The sequence below is a fragment of the Mytilus trossulus genome, unplaced genomic scaffold (genome assembly GCF_036588685.1).
Source record: "Mytilus trossulus isolate FHL-02 unplaced genomic scaffold, PNRI_Mtr1.1.1.hap1 h1tg000343l___fragment_1__unscaffolded, whole genome shotgun sequence".
Lineage (NCBI taxonomy): Eukaryota > Metazoa > Mollusca > Bivalvia > Mytilida > Mytilidae > Mytilus > Mytilus trossulus.
This window is the reverse complement of record NW_026963332.1, coordinates 1,186,536-1,205,012: the sequence shown is the minus strand read 5'-3', so window position 1 is coordinate 1,205,012 and position 18,477 is coordinate 1,186,536. Positions and strand designations below refer to the sequence as shown.

Genomic DNA, 18,477 nt, shown 5'->3' with positions numbered 1-18,477 from the left:
TCTAGCTATTATATGACTTAAATTGTCAATTTAAATTGTTTTTACAAACCTACAGATTAAATTCAATGCCCAACAGTGCATTCATGTAAAATTCAAAAATAATTTTAAGAACCGAGCCGTTATAAATATTACAGCAATTGTATTGCATATGTCATTATACTCTTGTAAGATGTATAGATACATTTGTACTTTATTGTGTATATATCTAAGCTCTTTTGAAAAACTTACAGATATTCTATAGTATCTGGAAGTGTACCCTTGTATTTGGAATCCACTGTTATAGCATTTCCTATCAAATTCCTTAAAATAGAAAGAAATAATCAGATATAAAGTCTAAAATTGGACCACTTTTACTTTGATGGTCAACATCTTTCAAAGTACTTAATAGGTCTATCGGTTTATTGTGAACTGATCATGTCACTTATCCTAAATCATTATCAATATGTTCTATTTTCTTACATTTCTTGGAAATTGAAATATTAATACTTCACAACAGGTAATGACCCATTAGGAAGCAATTTCAGAGTTGTATGAAATAATAATATTGAAAGCAATTAAAATTCCATACTTTCGCGATGAGACAAATGTTCAAAATTTAAATTGCTATAAATTTTTTGGGCAATTGGCTAAACACATATCCATTTTTTGTAAATTGAATCTCTTTGGAATATATTTAATTGACAAATATCTTAAAATAATCAAGGGTTTGATGACTTAAGAATGTTGTGCTCAATGTTCTATGATTAATATTTCTCATAAGTAATGATACATTTTGTAAAATTGTAAAATTGATAACAATCAAGCCAGCATCATATGCAATCTTTACAACAACAAGAAGTGACTTACACTGCAGTGCAACTTTTTTGTCTTTACTTACAGTGTGGTAATCCGTGATTTACTGATGTCTGGCATAAAAGTTAAACCACTCCGGCGAATTATTCTGTAATATCAAATAAAAACTATTGATGTTTTATCGGGTATTGACATATATTTGACTTTTCCCTTTTAGATTCTTGTTAATGTTGATATCAATGATTTTTTCTATGTACATATTCTTCGATGTACTGGTCCGAGACCACAATTAATTCGTAGTGCATTTCTTTTAGAACATAAATGAAAATTTTATAAAAATCCCACTGGCGCTTTCTCAATGAAATTTTTACAGTATGTTGTACTACTTTTGGGACAAATTATATCAAATTATAGAAAACTTAGTCAACACTAGGGACTATATTTGTGAACAACAACGAAAACCAAGGGACGACATGTGTTGTCTCGGACCTACTAGATCATGATACTATATGTAGCTATAAAAGAGAGACGAGATATACCACAGGGACAGTCAACCTCATAAATCTAAAACAAACTGACAACGCCATGGCTAAAAATGAAAAAGACAAACAGAAAAACAATAGTTAACATGACACAACATAGAAAACCAAAGAATAACAACAAGAAACCCACAAAAAACTAGGGGTGATCTCAGGTGCTCCGGAAGGGTAAGCAGATCCTGCTCCACATGTGGCACCCGTCGTGTTGATTATGTGATTACAAATCCGGTATATAGTCTAATTTGGTAGGTCACATTCATGAAAGGGAAGGGGATTGTAGTTACGACGTAAGGAACATATCCGGTATCATTTGTGAAACGGTTATTTTATAACGGTCAACCAACTCGTGATGGCGTCAGTAAAATTTACGAGGGATGATTTCAACTTCACCATTTGAAACTCTTGGTTTAATAGCTTCCTTGTAAGCAGCAAGCCTCTATCAAGAAAATCATAATAGGAAATGCAAGCATGGGAATATCGTTTCAATTGGGAGATATATACCCCGTATGCAGGTGCTGCTGGAATGATGCTACTTAGAAATGGAAAGTTCACAATTGGAAAGCTGAAATCATTTCTTTTGTCGACATTTTTTGTTTTCAACCGACCCTCATTGTCAATTTCTAGATGTAAGTCAAGATATGAAGCCGACTTAACTGTATCTGTAGTATCCTTTGTCTCTAGTTCGATGTGATAGATGCGTTCCACATGGTCAACAAATTTTGAATTGTTTAGTGAAAGAACATCATTTATATAGCGGAAAGTAGAGTTAAAGGATATTGCTAACTTCTTATCTTTCTTTCTAAGAAGTTTCTGTATAAAGTCAACATTATAATAATAAAGAAACAAGTCGGCAAGTAGAGGGGCACAGTTTGTTCCCATTGGAATGCCGACATTCTGTTGAAAAACACGTCCTCCGAACGTAACAAATATCTTGTCAATCAAGAAATCAAGCATCTTCATAATATCAGTTTCAGAGAATTTTTATTTGAATCAGAGTGATTCTTTACAAAGTAGGATTTATCCCTCCCTAAGACAAGATACTTGTAGCTTCGTTTGCCATTCTTTTTTTATAAGCTGACAGGCTCAAAAGTTTATCTAATTAATACGTGCAAATATTTTGTATGTTATAAACAACAAATTCAGCATTTTAATAGATTGATATCATATCTGAGTCTGAGTAAGATAAACCTACTCAAACGATTTGAAGTCAAGAATTTCACCGGGTTGGTGTCTCCTACTAGGTAGGCATTATCCACCATGCAAGTCAACATAAATAAAATGTCTAGAATATTGAGTTTGTCATAATCTTCCCTTTATTCTTTTCATTTAAGGAGAGGAATTGTATAAGTGACTTGTCACTTGTTTTCCATTCTCTGTACTGTGTTAACATACGTATTCATTCATCTGTTTCTGAATAAAATATTGTTTAACACTATTCTCCTTGTCTCTAAAGTTTTGTGAAGTAAAGAAAATTTTGCAATTGAACAATTTACCAGAAAAGAAACATTTTTGCATACTTTTTAACACGTGATAACATTTATTTAGTTGTTTGTCTTTTCTAAAATTAATCTGAAATTTTAAAATCTATTGATACACAGATTATATAAGCAACCTAAAGAAAGTTGTCATACGAAGATTCCTCAGGCAAACAAGCGATCATATGAATTGTACTTACAGTGTAGTTAAACCAGTTATGTGGGTAAATGTATCTTCTGAAATACTTGTGAAAGAACATCCGAAGAAGTTTCTGAAAAGACACCATAACAAAAATATCTGAATTATGAAAGTTTAATTTACAATCCAACAGAGACATTAAGACACATATTTTCAAGTGAGTGAATACTTATTATTTTAAAGATCAAAAAGAGGATATATAACTCGATATTTTTCAAGCTTAAAGGTAGATTAACCTTGTACAGTAATATTTGAGTGTGAAGTAACAGTACACAATTATTCTTAATTACCTTGCTGGTCAGGCAATTAGGGTGTAAGACTGTTATGTAAACAAAGAAGTTAAGAGAGTTATGACAATATTCGGACTGTTTAAAAAATACATAGTAATATCTTAATTTTGTTTTTAAATCATAAAGAAATGTATCTTTGAAGTTCTCATATTTTATTATAAAAATCTATCTCAAAGATCCATTTCTAATTCAGTATTTCTTTTTAGTGAATAATCTTTGCATAATCGGGCATATATTTACAAATTGTAGCTTGAAAAATAGCATAGTTAGCCATACTTTTTATTACGTTTTGAAGAAAACATGGTTAAATCTACATTTTATATAAAAATAACAAGGATAAGAAAAAAACTATATATGAGGAGATATATAAATTTATAAAAATGATTATCTGTCCAGATTAATTTAGCCATGAGACAATTAAAAATGAACTGATATACTCACATGGAAGTTGCGGTTACGGGAAATGTTTCAGCTGTGACATATGCAATTGTGATTCCACTCACATATCTAAAATTAAAACATATAAAGGGTTTGATAAATCACTAGATACTGGTCTCAGCAATCAATATATATATTAAAATTAAAGATGTAGTACGATTTTCAAGGAGTCAACTGACACCAAAATTTACAACTGTAACTCAGCGTTTGAAGCCTTTTGCTTGTCTTATCCATCATTATCTAATCGGTATCAGGTCTGTTCGCGCCCAATACACTTTCGCATCCTACACGTTCGCACGTCGCACGTTCGCACCCAAGGTTTATTCGCACTTAACACGTTCGCCCCCAATTTAAGTTCAAATTCCATGACTGTTGTTTTAAATTGCTTAGGTTTAACTACTGAATGTATTTATTTACCTTGGTATTAGTAAATATTGAAGATTTTAAATGAAAAATACAAAAGATAATTGTTTTTAACATCTTGGTCCCTTTGATCTGAAACAATGAAACAATAAAATATATACAAAACATGATAACATTTATTCAACACACAAGAAAAAAAAGTAGTCAGAAACTCACTTTATTTTGAAACAAGTCAATGATTGAAACAAAGTTATAGCGATACACTAACCAAAACATGATTAAGAGTTATTCAACACAAAATAAAATTTGACAGAATCCCACTTTACTTAGAAAGGATTGTTATTTTTTTTAACAACACACTATCCAAAACTTTTATTCAACACAAAAAATAATGCTGTCTCACTTTATAATGAGACAATGACAAAATATATACTTATAGGAATACACCTGCCAAAAACTGATTACAAAGTTATTAAACACAAAACCAATAAAAATTGGGCATGAACATGTAGTGTGCGAACGGACTTTGGATGCGAACATGTAGGGTGCGAAAGGGAGGGGGCGAACATAAGTGGGTGCAAACGTGAATGGGCGCGAACAGACCCGGATTCGTCTAATGTGTGTCGATTAATACATTGAATCTGAATTACTACGTCATTTACATTTAGCCGCGATTTTTCATATCTTGCATTTTTCAAAACTCATCTTTTAAAATTCAGTGTCAGAGCAAACATTTCTTTTTATAATAATACCAGAAGGGCACATACATAAACTATATGAATAAAGAGGGATTTTTTCTTTATATAAAATAAAACATGATTATGCGAGCGAAACATAAATTGATCAAGAAAAAGTTCCATAGATCACACATGATGATTAGTATACGTCAGATTAGTCTTGCATGAGACTTGTTTCGCGTAAGGAAGATCTGCAAAAAGTTTAGTGTTTGTGATTTCCAAAATTGAATGTATTTTGGTTTGTGTTTGATATTTTTCTCATCCGTTTACGTCAGTCGAAGGAATTAAAATATGCTCCTCAATATATTTTTTTCACTAATGATAATATATAGATTCCACCACTGCAACAAGTGAATTACGATATTTCTCCACTCGAGACAGTTCAAGTTTAAAATTTAAAGCGCAAGACTTGCCGAGCTTTTAAAATAATTAAAATTTATCTGCTGAGAGTGGAGAAATATCGTAATACACGAGTTACAGTGGTGGAATCTGTTCCCCTTCTTATATTTATTTTTCCTTTTTAAAGATTTGAGGAACGTTGTGTACTTTTGATGTGACGTCATCAGGCATGGTCGACTTTTTTCATGACGTCACAATACGAAATTCAGAAGAAAACAAGAACACTTAACGTCACAATTAAATTTCAACCAATCATATGTCGAGAACAGATTTTCCACTTGTGAGGAGAAATATTTTCTCACACTCGTCAGGAAATGTGAAAATAGCACAAAAATTAAAGATTTTTTTTTACCATTTTCAAAGGCCATGTGGCAGGTGCAAAGGTTGTATGCCAAACCAACAAAGGTTGTGTTTAGGATTTGAAACATATATCTACAGAAGCAGTTCCAGGAATTTTGATTTAAAAAAATCTGATATGTTACATGTACATATGCACTAAATTTAGAAAAAGTTTTTTCACCTGAGTTCATTAAACTTACTTGTCGCCATAAATTTACTAATAAAGATAACTGTATATAATTTTTCCCAACTCATATTTCCAACTGATATCAATGTCGTCAAAAATAAATGTGGTGACAGTTTTGCAAAACATATGGTCAAAGATCAAACTTTGTTTTTATGTTTTTCTACCATATTTTCAAAATAAGAAGATACATGTTTATTGAACAATTTACACATTTTATGAGCAGAACATTATATAAAGTAGTCAAAAACAAACTTATAACCACATTAAATAATCATACTTTACATATTTTTATCGGACTTTTTTCTTTGTATATTTATGGCTGAATGCTATAGATTAGAATTTAGATTTTCTGTTGCAATTAGTTTGAGGTTAAAACTTAGTTTGACAGGACTATACCTGTTATCAGCCAAACAAATAGCAGATGACCGAACATGCCACTTCGATTAAAAAAGTTTGTTGATGGATGAAAATGATTATTTAAATTTAAAAAAAATGATTTAAAATAGATTTTCTTCATAAAAATTAAATAGTTGATTATTTTAACATAAAAACAAATTGAATAATTTTCCAAAGATTAAAAGAACATTATCATCTACTTTGAGAATAATAATAAAAAAAAACTATAGTTATAATAGGTCAGATCAATGATATCTATAGAAATCGCTAGTCTTATGAAATGAATCTCAAACAGACATGCATAGTATATATCTAAACATTTTTTTTCAGGAGTCCTGTCGGTTAAAGAAAACAAAAAGACTGAGTCAAAGCCAATAACAACGGGATACATCACACTGTGATAGGATTGCGTTCCGACAGTACCTGATAATTCCGAATATTGCGACTATTTTCTAATGAATTTCTTCCGTCACCGTCGGGTCACCCACTGTCAGGTCTCTGTCGATCACATTCAGAAAAATGTCGGGACAGATTCAGTTGTTTTTAACAATGCGAAAGATATAAATCGGATTAAATGAAGTCGATTGAGAACTGGATTATGAGAACAAATTTGAATGGAACGGCTGAATTGGGATGCTTTCTGATCAATACATGATTGTTGTCGTGATTAAAAGATTGTTTTTACAAATATGGATTGTTAATGATTTTCCAGCCACAATTCACAGGATCTTGAAAAGTCTTTTTACAAATTTAAATCGGTAATCGTCTTTTCAAGAGCGGCAGTAAAACTCGTGACAGTGTGACCCTAACGAAAACCAAAAAATCAAATCATTCAAGAAATCTTTAATGAATACTTGACAAGCTTTTGTGAACAATTAGCCAAATATTACGAAGTGTAAATACTTTCATATACAACATAAGTGAACGATAATTTATCAACATATCAATTAGCCCTTATAGACAAAACAAATATAAAAACAAATATTGGTTTTTTTTCTAGCAGGGATACTTTAATGTTTAGAGAGGAGGCAAAATTCAAGGTTTGCATTCTACATATTTACAAATAACATACATATCCTAAGATACAACGTTATCACTGTTTTTATCTTATCAAATATTTACTGTAACAAGTGAAACTGTATACTAGTAATCTAAGAATGTATCATATCTCAATGTTAGTAAATGTATAACATTACTATCACATATCTGACAGTATAAAAAGTAGAAACATGAGTGATGTATGTCAATATGGGAATACATGTATCCTCTGTATGCTAACAATAAAACCTAAACTATGCAGGAATGTCACTGTTGTCATGAAAATAAAATTGAATGTAGTTGCCGGGCATGTTGGTTGCAAGTGTGCAAGAAATGTAAAAAAACAGATAAGAAAATATATTAGGAGTGGGTATTTTTTTGGCTGCAACCATCTCTTCATTGACATTAACTATATTTATTTCCGTCGTTCCTTTGTAAACAAAACAAAGGAGTTTAAAGAACTACATGATTTACGATGCATTGATCACGGGTCTCCTTACTTTGCATATTGAAAAACCTGTGACAAATTCATCTGTATAACCTGTTGGAAAGACCATAAGGAACATGATTTGCTTCGTATTTTAAAAATTGTTAAAAATGATTACGCAACTAAAATAACTAGAGGCTTTAAAGAGCCTGTGTCGCTCACCTTGGTCTATGTGAATATCAAACAAAGGAGGCAGATGGATACATGACAAAATAGTGTTTTGGTAATGGTGATGTGTTTGTACATCTTAATTTACTGAGCATTCTAGCTGCTTTCAATTATCTCTATCTATAATTAACTTGGCCCAGTAATTTCAGAGGAGAAGATTTTTGTAAAAGATTACTAAGATTTACAAAAAATGGTTAAACTTGACTATAAAGGGAAATAACTCCTAGGTCAACTGACCATTTCGGTCACGTTGACTTATTTATAGATCTTACTTTGCAAACATTTATTGTATTTTAAAGTTTATCTCTATCTATGATAATATGCAAGGTAATAACCAAAAGCAGCAAAATTCCTTAAAATTACCAGTTCAGGGGCAGCAACCCAACAACAGGTTGTCCGATTCATCTGAAAATTTCAGGGCAGATAGATTTTGACCTTATAAACAATTTTACTTCATGTCTGATTTGCTTTAAATGCTTTGTTTTTTGAGTTATAAGCAAAAAAATTGAATGTTCCCCTATGTTCTATTTTTAGGCGTAGCGGCCATCTTGGTTAATTAACTGGGTCACGACACAAATTTTCTAAACTAGATACCCAAATGATGATAGTGGCCAAGTTTGGTTTAATTTGGCCACGTAGTATCAGAGGAGAAGATTTTTGCAAAACATTACTAAGATTTACGAAAAATTGTTAAAAATTTACAATAAAGGGCAAAAACTCCTAAAGGGGTCAACTGACCATTTCGGTCATGTTGACTTATTTGTAAATCTTACTTTGCTGGACATTATTGCTGTTTACAGTTTATCTTTATCTATAATAATATTTAAGATAATAACCAAAAACATCAAAATTTCTTTAAAATAACCACTTCAGGGGCAGCAACCCAACAACGGGTTGTCCGATTCATCTGAAAGTTTCAGGGCAGATAGATCTTGACCTGATCAACAATTTAATACCTGTCAGATTTTCTCTAAATGCTTTAGTTTTTGAGTTATAAGACAAAAACTGCATTTTACTCCTATGTTCTATTTTTAGCTGTCATCTTGGTTGGTTGGGCGGGTCACCGGACACAATTTTTAAACTAGATACCCTAATAATGATTATGGCAATGTTTGGTTAAATTTGGCCCAGCAGTTTTAGAGGAGAAGATTTTTGTAAAAGTTAACGACGCCGGACGCCGGACGCCGAACGCCGGACGACGGACGACAGACGACGGACGACGGACGACGGACGACGGACGACGGACGACGGACGACGGACGACGGACGACGGACGACGGACGACGGACGCCAAGTGATGAGAAAAGCTCACTTGGCCCTTCGGGCCAGGTGAGCTAAAAAGGGAACTTGATCTACAGAATAAACTGGAAAGTAAGAAAAACTATATCGTAACGAGAATATATACTACCCATTTTATAAGGCATATAACATCAGTCGTAAATAGGTCATTCAGGAACATGTGGACTGGAGATTGGACAACTAACAAATTAATTTATTGGTGAAGTAGATATGGTATCCTTTTACTCAAAACATTAGGTAAAGTTTTTTTACCTTCTTAAACATATAAATCTAACCAGGATTAAAATCATATACCTACGCCAGACGCACGTTTTGTTTACAAAAGAATCATCAGTGAAGCTCGACTAGAAAAATTTACAAGGCCAAATAAAGTACGAAGTTGAAGAGCATTGAAGACCAAAAAGTCCTAAATATTTTGCCAAATACAGCTAAGGGTAAACTATTCCTGAGGTAGAAAAGCCTTAGTATTTCAAAAATTCAAAGTTTTGTAAACAGTTAATTGATTATTATAAACATTATAACTCAGGTCAACAATAAAAAAAAAAGTGCTGACTACGGGGCTGGTAATACCATCGGAGAAATAAATCTCCACCAGCAGTGGCATCGACCCAGTTGTTGTTAATAAACTCATCATATGTACCAGGATTAAAATTTTATATATACGCCAGACGCGCGTTTTGTCTACAAAAGACGAATATGAATTCAGTCATACTGCATACAAGCATTTGTTTTCAGATTATATTACTGCTTTTGCTTCTACAGCTTTCAACATTTTTTCTGTTTTACCTTCAGTAAGACATTTAAATAGAGACAACCTTCACAACTTTGGACTAGTAATTTTAGTCCAACATATTAACTTGAAAAAATAGTTGCTCCGAGGAAAACACTTTTATCACGGAAGAAACTAAAAACAAACAATTAACACAAAGACAAATTGTTTTTTTTTAATGTGACGCGATGATGACTGCTTATCCATATATGGCTATTTTACTTATTGTGTCTGTTTAGTTCACGCATCATTGTAAATATAACGGAATTTGATTTTACCTTATTCCATCAGTTATTTTAATAAGATTGTAAAAAGTTCCTTAGGAGCAGTATATGTTTTCCCTGATAATTTCATGAGCTGATCTCAAATGGGCGATTTTAAAAGGAAAATAAACACTGGCACTAATTTCATGAAATTAAAATGAAAACAATAACATTCTACTTTGGTACTTCTTACAATCTTATAGAACAATAACATACTGACAGGAGATCTTTTAAAGTACAGAGTCACGTTATAAGAATCAAAGAAACACAAGAAGTCGCACATACAAAACATAACAGCAAAAATGAAAGATAATACAAACACATTGAGGGGATGTATAAGTACAGAGCCACGCTAAATGAATATCACATAAAACCATTCAACAGTAAAAGTAATATTAATAATAGAATAAAGACTAATAAAAGAACAATATAGCACGTTCTTCAGATGATCAACAACGTCAGTACTCAGAATCTTTAAATCAAGACCATCATGAATTATTTGTGAAGTTGATACGGAATATTTATTCACAAGGTCTTGATACCTTCCGATGAACTATTTTAGAAAAGGACGAGACGTTTTTTGACATACCCCTGGTTTATCAACTTTCTGATCTTTTGACATACCCCTGGTTTATCAACTTTCTGATCAGACACTGATGACGTTTGACAAAATCTGAGTAGGAGCTGCAAGCTCTTGAATATAGAATAAATTGGGAAATGTATATCACATATGCAGGTGAAGTTGGTATATTGATGCTAAGGTATAACTTAATCAACATGTATACCTATCGTTAAAAACATGATATTTACAATAGAAATTGGCGTACGCCCTCCTCGCACCAGGATCCGTCACTTGACATTGTGGCTGAAATCGTTTTGAAGTAGCACATCTTGATAAAGATGCAAGTAATTCATTCCTTAAGCTTACAATGCGCTTGTACAGGTTTGCTAGATCTACATTGCCCTTTTTTTTGTCTCTTTCTTTAATATACTTACGTACTATTTGTACATGTTCCGAGTTCATATAAACCTTGCTTATACTGACAAGTACAACCAGAACAGGAACTGCTCCAACTGTTTGGCAGGTATGGACTTCCATCGTCTGACCACATTCCATTTGCTGAGTCATCTGAAGTTAATTCATGAGGAAAAATACAAGTTTTTTGTTGTGTTTCTCTAGGACTAATATTTATTCGTTTCATAGGAATTGTCGGAAAAAAATAGGGCAATTAATGATCAGACAATATGTATTTAACAGAATCTTATTTTAATTCAATAAGACTTTATTCAACTTTCTTAAAATACAAAAAGAAACATAATATAGTATTAGTTAAATATATATTATTCAATATAGAAACACTTGCATGCGGTAACAGGCTCATAATTTGTGCATCTACTGTCATAAAGTAATTACACGCACAACTTATTTTACACCATATGGAAATCATTTTTTCATATTAATCAACATTGCATAAATCAATTGGAATTATGCCAACAACGTATGTAAAGTCAATTCCGATACGGTATTGTAATAGCTTATCAAATTCGTATCCACTTTTATACTGTATGTTCTTTTTGGGTATCGGTATTATTATGTTATGTTTTTTAAGATTTTCTAAACTTTGGCACCTATGTTTATGATTTTCCGAACTTTCGGACATATAATAAAATCATTGCAGAGACATACGTCGTACGTTATCATCATGTGTATGTGGTGAAGTGAAATTAGTAATATTATTGTTATACCTACTACAACAACTATGACTATGGTCAATATATATGGTTGTAGACTGTAGGTATACTTGGACTTATCTAGACAGTTCGCCATTACTTCGGTACTGGATTACACATGTGGATATTCTTTGAATGTAATGTGCTTTTATAAAGTTGAAATTATTTTCAATTAATATATCTTCCTGGTGCAGTTATAATTCGTTGTCCACCTTTTACTATACTTTAGATTTTATGTTTTATCAGCTTTTTTCAACGTTTGAATTAGGTTTTAGGTATTTAATTCCGTCTTATCCTTTTATCGATAGAAAAATGATAAAAAGCTGCCTGTTATTTTTTAACGACATGTTTTGCCTTATTTATGATCTGACATCGATATAGGATGACATGATGTTACTCGCTTTTATCCCTTTAAATGAAGACGAAGAAAACACCATAAATACAGTTTACACCGTTTTAGGTATTGAGTCATAAAAAGTAAAATCACAAAAATACTGAACTCCGAGGAAAATCAATTTGGAAAGTCCATAATCACATGGCAAAATCAAAAAACAAAACGCATCAAAAACGAATGGACAAGAACTGTCATATTCCTGACTTGGTACAGGCATTTTCAAATGTAGAAAATGGTGGATTAAACCTGGTTCTATAGCGCTAACCCTCTCACTTTAATAACAGTCTCATCAAATTCCGTTACATTTACATGATGCGTTAAATAAACAGTCACAATCAATAAAATAGTCAAAATATGAGAACATCATATTCCGTTTGTATAATGTCTTATGTTTGGACAGGAGATCTATCAAAAATGTAAACTTTAAGTTGTATAGAAATAGGTAAATAATTCCAATATTTTTTTTATATATATTTCGATATATTTCACTAAATACCAAAAGCCGGCATGAAGAGGATTAGTTATTTTATTAGTTATACTTAAAGTTACTGTTAGAAGAGATGAATAACACCAGCTATCAAAAAGCTTGCTCATCTAAACAAAAGAGGGGTTCAATAATTGAACTCCATAATGTGATAAAGGGTTTAAATACTCAAAGTCTATAATTTGATAAAAGTTATCATATATTCCATAAATGAAAGCTTCAAATATTGAAAGAGAGTAAAATACGGGCTCTGGGAGCTATAATAGTTTTCAAATGAGAGAGGGTAAAAAGAAATCATTACTTATGTTTATTACAAAATCAGATAAGAAAAGATATATTTACTGTTTAAATAACTGAAACAACAAAGTTAAATTGTAGCTTCCCCAGGCATCTATAGATAGATTTGACACAACTTTTTTCGTGATTTTCGTTTTCAATCTTCTTTAACTATGTGCAATTACTTTCAATCAGTTTCCCTACAATACGCCATTGATGAGTCTAGTGTAGATAAAACGCTCGTCTGGCATACTGAAACATAAGTCGGGTGTCTTTGATGAGTTTGAACACATTTGTATACCAATTAACCTTGAACAGGAACAAATACCGTCTCCAAAGGACAACTACGGTATATCCTCTCATTCTTTATACCAGGATTTTATATAACGCAACTTGACAAAATTCGAAAAAAATACCTTTCGAATAAGGTTTCTTTAAACAATACAATAAGCTGTGGACAGCATAATAGGATAAAATACGAATTGATTGAGCACAAATAAGAAGAACTACTAGCTTACCGGAACTGTAACTTATTCCTTGGGATGAATATTTATTGTTCCAATACGAATGAGCATTCCAGCTTTTCACCAAAAGTGGACAAATCAACAATCCTAAGAGCAGTCGATACATTGCACATACCGCTAATGGGAAAGTATCAATAGTGTCTGATTAATATTCGCTACATGTATAATAAAAAATCATTAAGCGACTCATTGCACACAATAAAATCCAACTTGCAATTCTATTGTTTTAAATATCATAACTAAACAAATTCTACATTTGTATTATATAAAGTGACATATGCTTTTTAAATTAAAAAACTTACTCTCATTATTTTTAAAGTCATAAGAAACCTCAAATTAAACAAAATAATGCATGTGTTTTTTTATAACTCAATGGATAGTTTTCATTATAAAACTTATGTACATATACTTTTTTCTGAAGAAAATTCTTTAATATATTCATATTTAGAAGAAGTTTACTTTATTGTAATTGCTTCCTTCCAGGAAGCAATTCCACCGACATATTTTCCGTTTGCAAAGTGACCTCAGTGTGACCCATTTCGTAAAAATCCGGTGATCGCAATACGCATGGATGTCCTTAAAATAAACTATTATCTGAATTTACATGTAAACACGTGCTCAATTTCCATGCTTTTTTGTTGATTGTTGACAAACAGGTGACAATCGTTAAACTTCGGCTTCAAAACACGAACTTTAATTACCTGCCATATTTTCACAACAACACTGACCGATTGAAAAAATGACGATAATACGAAATTTATGCGAATAAAATGATAAATTCGTGCACAGCAGACTAAGTTTATGATGTTTGTATGCATTGGTTCAAGAATTGTAAGAACATTATTTTTCACCGGTAACTCGTTTGTTATGAAGTTATTGAAACCTTTATTTTTCTTGATAACAAACACCTTAAAAGATTTGTATTTTGTGTCGTAGTAGTTTTCATCTACTAGTATTTATAAAATATTAGATAAAGGTGTAACAAAATAGAGATTTTTTTCTATCTTATTTGTTCTCATTTTGCACATGTTTTATTGATATTTTTCTCAGACCATCATGCTGATCATGAACTAGGGGTAAGTAATAATAAAAGTTTTCATAAATATGATACGTAAAATCGAATTATAACAATAACATACATTATAACCGTCCATTTCCACGTAAATAGATAAATAACAAAAATGTACAATACTAAGATATATAAAATTACATTTATCACCAATTGGCAAATGTAATTTTTTTATTTTTTTTAAGTCAGATGTTGTCAATTCGGCATAAATGACTAGAAGTAGATAACCAAGTTAATCAATAGTAATTCCGTTTAACTAGACTGAATAATTACAAATATTTGTCAAAACGTACTACGTTAACTTTCGTGTCCGAGAAATCGGCCAATATTTCGCCCCAGATAATCTCTAACTTACAATTATAGTAGTTAATATGGGTAATGGTATCTAAATGTTTATTGCGAGTTTTTATTTGTTCAAATATCATATAATACATTCTTCTAATGACGTGATTTACATTTTAAAAACGTATCGCACTACTGGGACTTTTGTTTTTCAGAAGAAGCACACGGATTAACTTGTTTTGGTGCATTAAAACTTATTTTTTTAAACTGACGCTAAATCATTCAGACCACCTTCTGTTTTCCCCAAATATTAAATAGTTTAGTCCCTTCTGTCTATTATCTCATAAAATTACAGCGGGTATATATTTATTTCACTCTGTTCTTTTTTCGTTCATTATAATGCACGTTTAGAAAGAGAAAAAAACAGGTGCTCCGCAAGGCCCAGCTTTATACGACCCTAGTGGTCAAACCCTTAACAGTTGGGGCGAATTTGGTCACAATATTCAAGCGTAATACTGTCTGAATTTGGATTGTAATTAGATTTTTTACATAATATAAGTTTTTTGTCACAAATTTAATGTGTTCAAAGATCTAGCAAATCTATTGTACAATATTGTGCAATTACCTTCTTGAAACTTTTCAAAATTCAAAAAAAAAAGTTTGACAAACAAAGGAATCCCTTAAAAAATGGAAATACCCCCCTCCTCTTTTGGAGCAATAACCCTTAAACTCAATCCCATGATTTCCTTTGTAGTATTGAACCTTGTAGTACAATTTCAGAGATCTCCATCCTTCGTAGTGCTTCTCAAGTTCTTGGCACAGCCGAACATTTTCTAGCTGCAACCGGACATTTGCTTAACAGCGAAGATTCTGTTGTTCCAGCAAAAGTACGATCCTTCTTACTTCAACTGGATAAAGCTTTAGGTTCATCTTAGTTGCTTTTAATGGGTTCTATTGCTAATTGCACCCTATCTAAAAGAGCAGAGTTTCTTGAAAACATTTCTATCGCTGAGCCTTTGAAAGATTCTTTACTGAAATCTCCACTCTCTGACAAGATGTTTGGTTTACCCTTACAGCGGGTTCAAGAGGAACTCAGCAAAAACCCTCCTCCAGTCAAAGTTAGTGTACAAGTTACTAATGGCAAGAGGTCGGTTAATGCTACATCTAGTTCTAATAGTACTTCTGCTTCAGGTGGTCCTCCTTCTTCTGCTAAGAAAAGAAAGAATAACTACGGCAAACCGCAGAACAAACCCAATAACTCGGGAAAAGCTCAGGTAAGCCTTCTGGTGGTTTTAAGGGTTCCAAGAAACCTGGGTCTAGTACCTAGGTTCTTGCCCCCTCGTACGTTATTGACAGCTTCCCCAGGGGGAAATTTACAACAAGTTCCTCAAAAATCAATACCAGTAGGGGGGAGGTTAAGTTTTTTTCCTAAATCAGTGGAAGAAAATTACCTCAGACTGTTATGTGCTGTCAATAATTCGAGGGGGATTAACACTTCAGTTCAAGAACCCACCTCCTCTATCTGCAGTTCCAATAAGTTTGTCTCATACACAAGACCCAGTCAAGTGTCAACTTCTATCAGTAGGACACTATGTTACAAAAAGCTGCAATAGAGGAGGTGTCGATCTTAACTCTGTCTCCGGGATTTTATTCCCGTCTTTTTCTGGTTCCAAAGAAGACTGGAGGAATGAGGCCAGTCATAGACCTATCTATTCTGAACAAATTTCTTATTGTTCCCCACTTCAAAATGGAAACAAACAGATCCATCAGGGCTTCAATCCTTCCAGGAATGTGGACTACTTCTCTGGATCTTTCAGACGCGTATTTCCACATTCCCATTTCCAAAACTTACAGGAAATACCTTCGCTTCGTTTGGAACAACAAAGTTTTCCAGTTCAAGGCTCTCCCTTTTGGCCTGTCTACAGCCCCTTTGGCTTTTACCAAAATCATGCAGGCAGCTATAGCTCATCTACATTCCCTGTCTATTCAGATTCATTCCTATCTGGACGATTCCCTTCTCAAGGAATTTTGCCCAATCAAATTGAGGGTTCAGACAGATTTGGTCATCAATTGTTTTCTGTCCCTAGGCTTCCTTATCTCTTGGAAAAAGTCAGAGATAATTCCGTCTCAAGACTTTGTTTTCCTGGGAGAACATTTCCTAACCAGTGTAGGCCTAGTCCTCCCACCAGAGGAGAAATTTACAAAACTATGTCAGAAAATACATTTATTCCTGACGGTTCAATCAGTCACAGCACGTCAATTCTTGCAACTTCTGGGTCTATTGAACTCTCTGGCAGATGTAATTCCATTGGGACGACTTCACATTCGTCCGCTTCAGTTTTATCTGCACAAGTTATGGATTGCAGCTTCACAAGAATGGGAAGCATTGATTCCAATCACTCAGCCTTTATTTCCACACCTTCAATGGTGGTTAGTACGGGAAAATGTAATGAGGGGCCTATGTCTGTCCCCTCAAGTTCCCAGTCTAACATTATTCACAGATGCCTCCACCCTCGGTTTGGGAGCATATCTGGAGGGGCTTACAATCTCGGGAGTCTGGAGTCCAGATCTTTTGGAAGAGCATATCAATGTATTGGAAATGAAAGCAGTTATGTTTGCACTGAATCATTTCCAAATGTCTCTAAAGAATCAGTCTGTCATTCTGGCCACGGACAACACAACAGTTGTAGCTTATCTCAAGAATCAGGGAGGAACTCATTCACCTTCTCTTTATCAGATAGCCAGAGACATTCTCCTTCTGTGTTTTCAACTCCAGGTTCATCTAGTGGTGAGACATATTGCGGGGCACCTCAATATTCTTGCCGACACTCTATCCAGATCCCTTGCTCCAGTAAACCCGGAGTGGGAACTACTTCAAGTAGTTTTCAAAGCTGTGACTCTTCATTGGGGGTCACCTCAGATAGATCTGTTTGCGACCAGTCTCAATCACAAACTTCTAACATTTGTGTCTCCGGTTCCAGATCCAAAATCTTTTGCGGTAGACGCAATGAGCCTATCTTGGAAAGGAATGTTCGGGTACGCCTTCCCTCCTTTCTCTCCCCAGTACTTCAGAAAATAGCAGGGGAAAATTGCAAGATCATAGTTATTGCTCCAGCATGGCCAAAATAGTCTTGGTTTCCAGACCTTCTGCGCCTATCATGTGCTTGTCCTCTAGTTCTACCTCTGAGACCAGACCTTCTGTCTCAAATCAAGGGCAAGGTTCTTTATCAAAATCCAGAAAAACTTCATCTACACGCCTGGCTTCTCTCAGGGTTAGCCTCAGAAAGAGAGGTTTTTCTGAAGGAGCAACCAAGCATCTCACAAAGTCTGTCAGAGACTCCACTAGCATTGTCTATGATGCAAAATGGTCAATCTTCTCAGATTGGTGTAGTGAGCGGGAAATTGATCCTTTCCAAGTCACTGTACAACAATTAGCAGACTTTCTAGTTTTTCTTTTTGAATCCAAAGGATTATGTCCCTCTACTATTAAGGGATATAGATCAGCTATCTCAAGAACTATTCATATTTCTGGTGGCCCAG

The 18,477-nt window shown here is 33.3% G+C and overlaps 2 protein-coding genes across 2 annotated transcripts in view; one reads left to right on the top strand and one right to left on the bottom strand.

Annotated features, from left to right (window-relative positions):
- LOC134701795 (protein artichoke-like) overlaps positions 1–12,005 on the bottom strand; it is a 45,050-nt gene extending 33,045 nt beyond the window's left edge. Inside the window, exons 1-5 of the mRNA XM_063562916.1 lie at positions 11,924–12,005; positions 11,174–11,306; positions 3,737–3,802; positions 3,007–3,078; positions 229–300 (exon numbers count right to left, since the gene is read on the bottom strand). Of these exons, the coding sequence (XP_063418986.1) occupies positions 229–300; positions 3,007–3,078; positions 3,737–3,802; positions 11,174–11,306; positions 11,924–12,005 (425 nt within the window). The remainder of the gene's footprint in view (positions 1–228; positions 301–3,006; positions 3,079–3,736; positions 3,803–11,173; positions 11,307–11,923) is intronic.
- A 4,880-nt stretch (positions 12,006–16,885) lies between these two features.
- LOC134701794 (uncharacterized) lies at positions 16,886–18,016 on the top strand. Its single transcript, XM_063562915.1, has one exon. It carries the CDS (start codon positions 16,886–16,888, stop codon positions 18,014–18,016), a length of 1,131 nt encoding a protein of 376 aa, XP_063418985.1.
- The last annotated feature ends 461 nt before the right edge of the window (positions 18,017–18,477 follow it).

Excerpts from the sequence above, each read along its gene's own strand:
- LOC134701794 (XM_063562915.1), top strand. The coding sequence starts at position 16,886 with ATGCAGGCAGCTATAGCTCATCTACATTCCCTGTCTATTCAGATTCAT.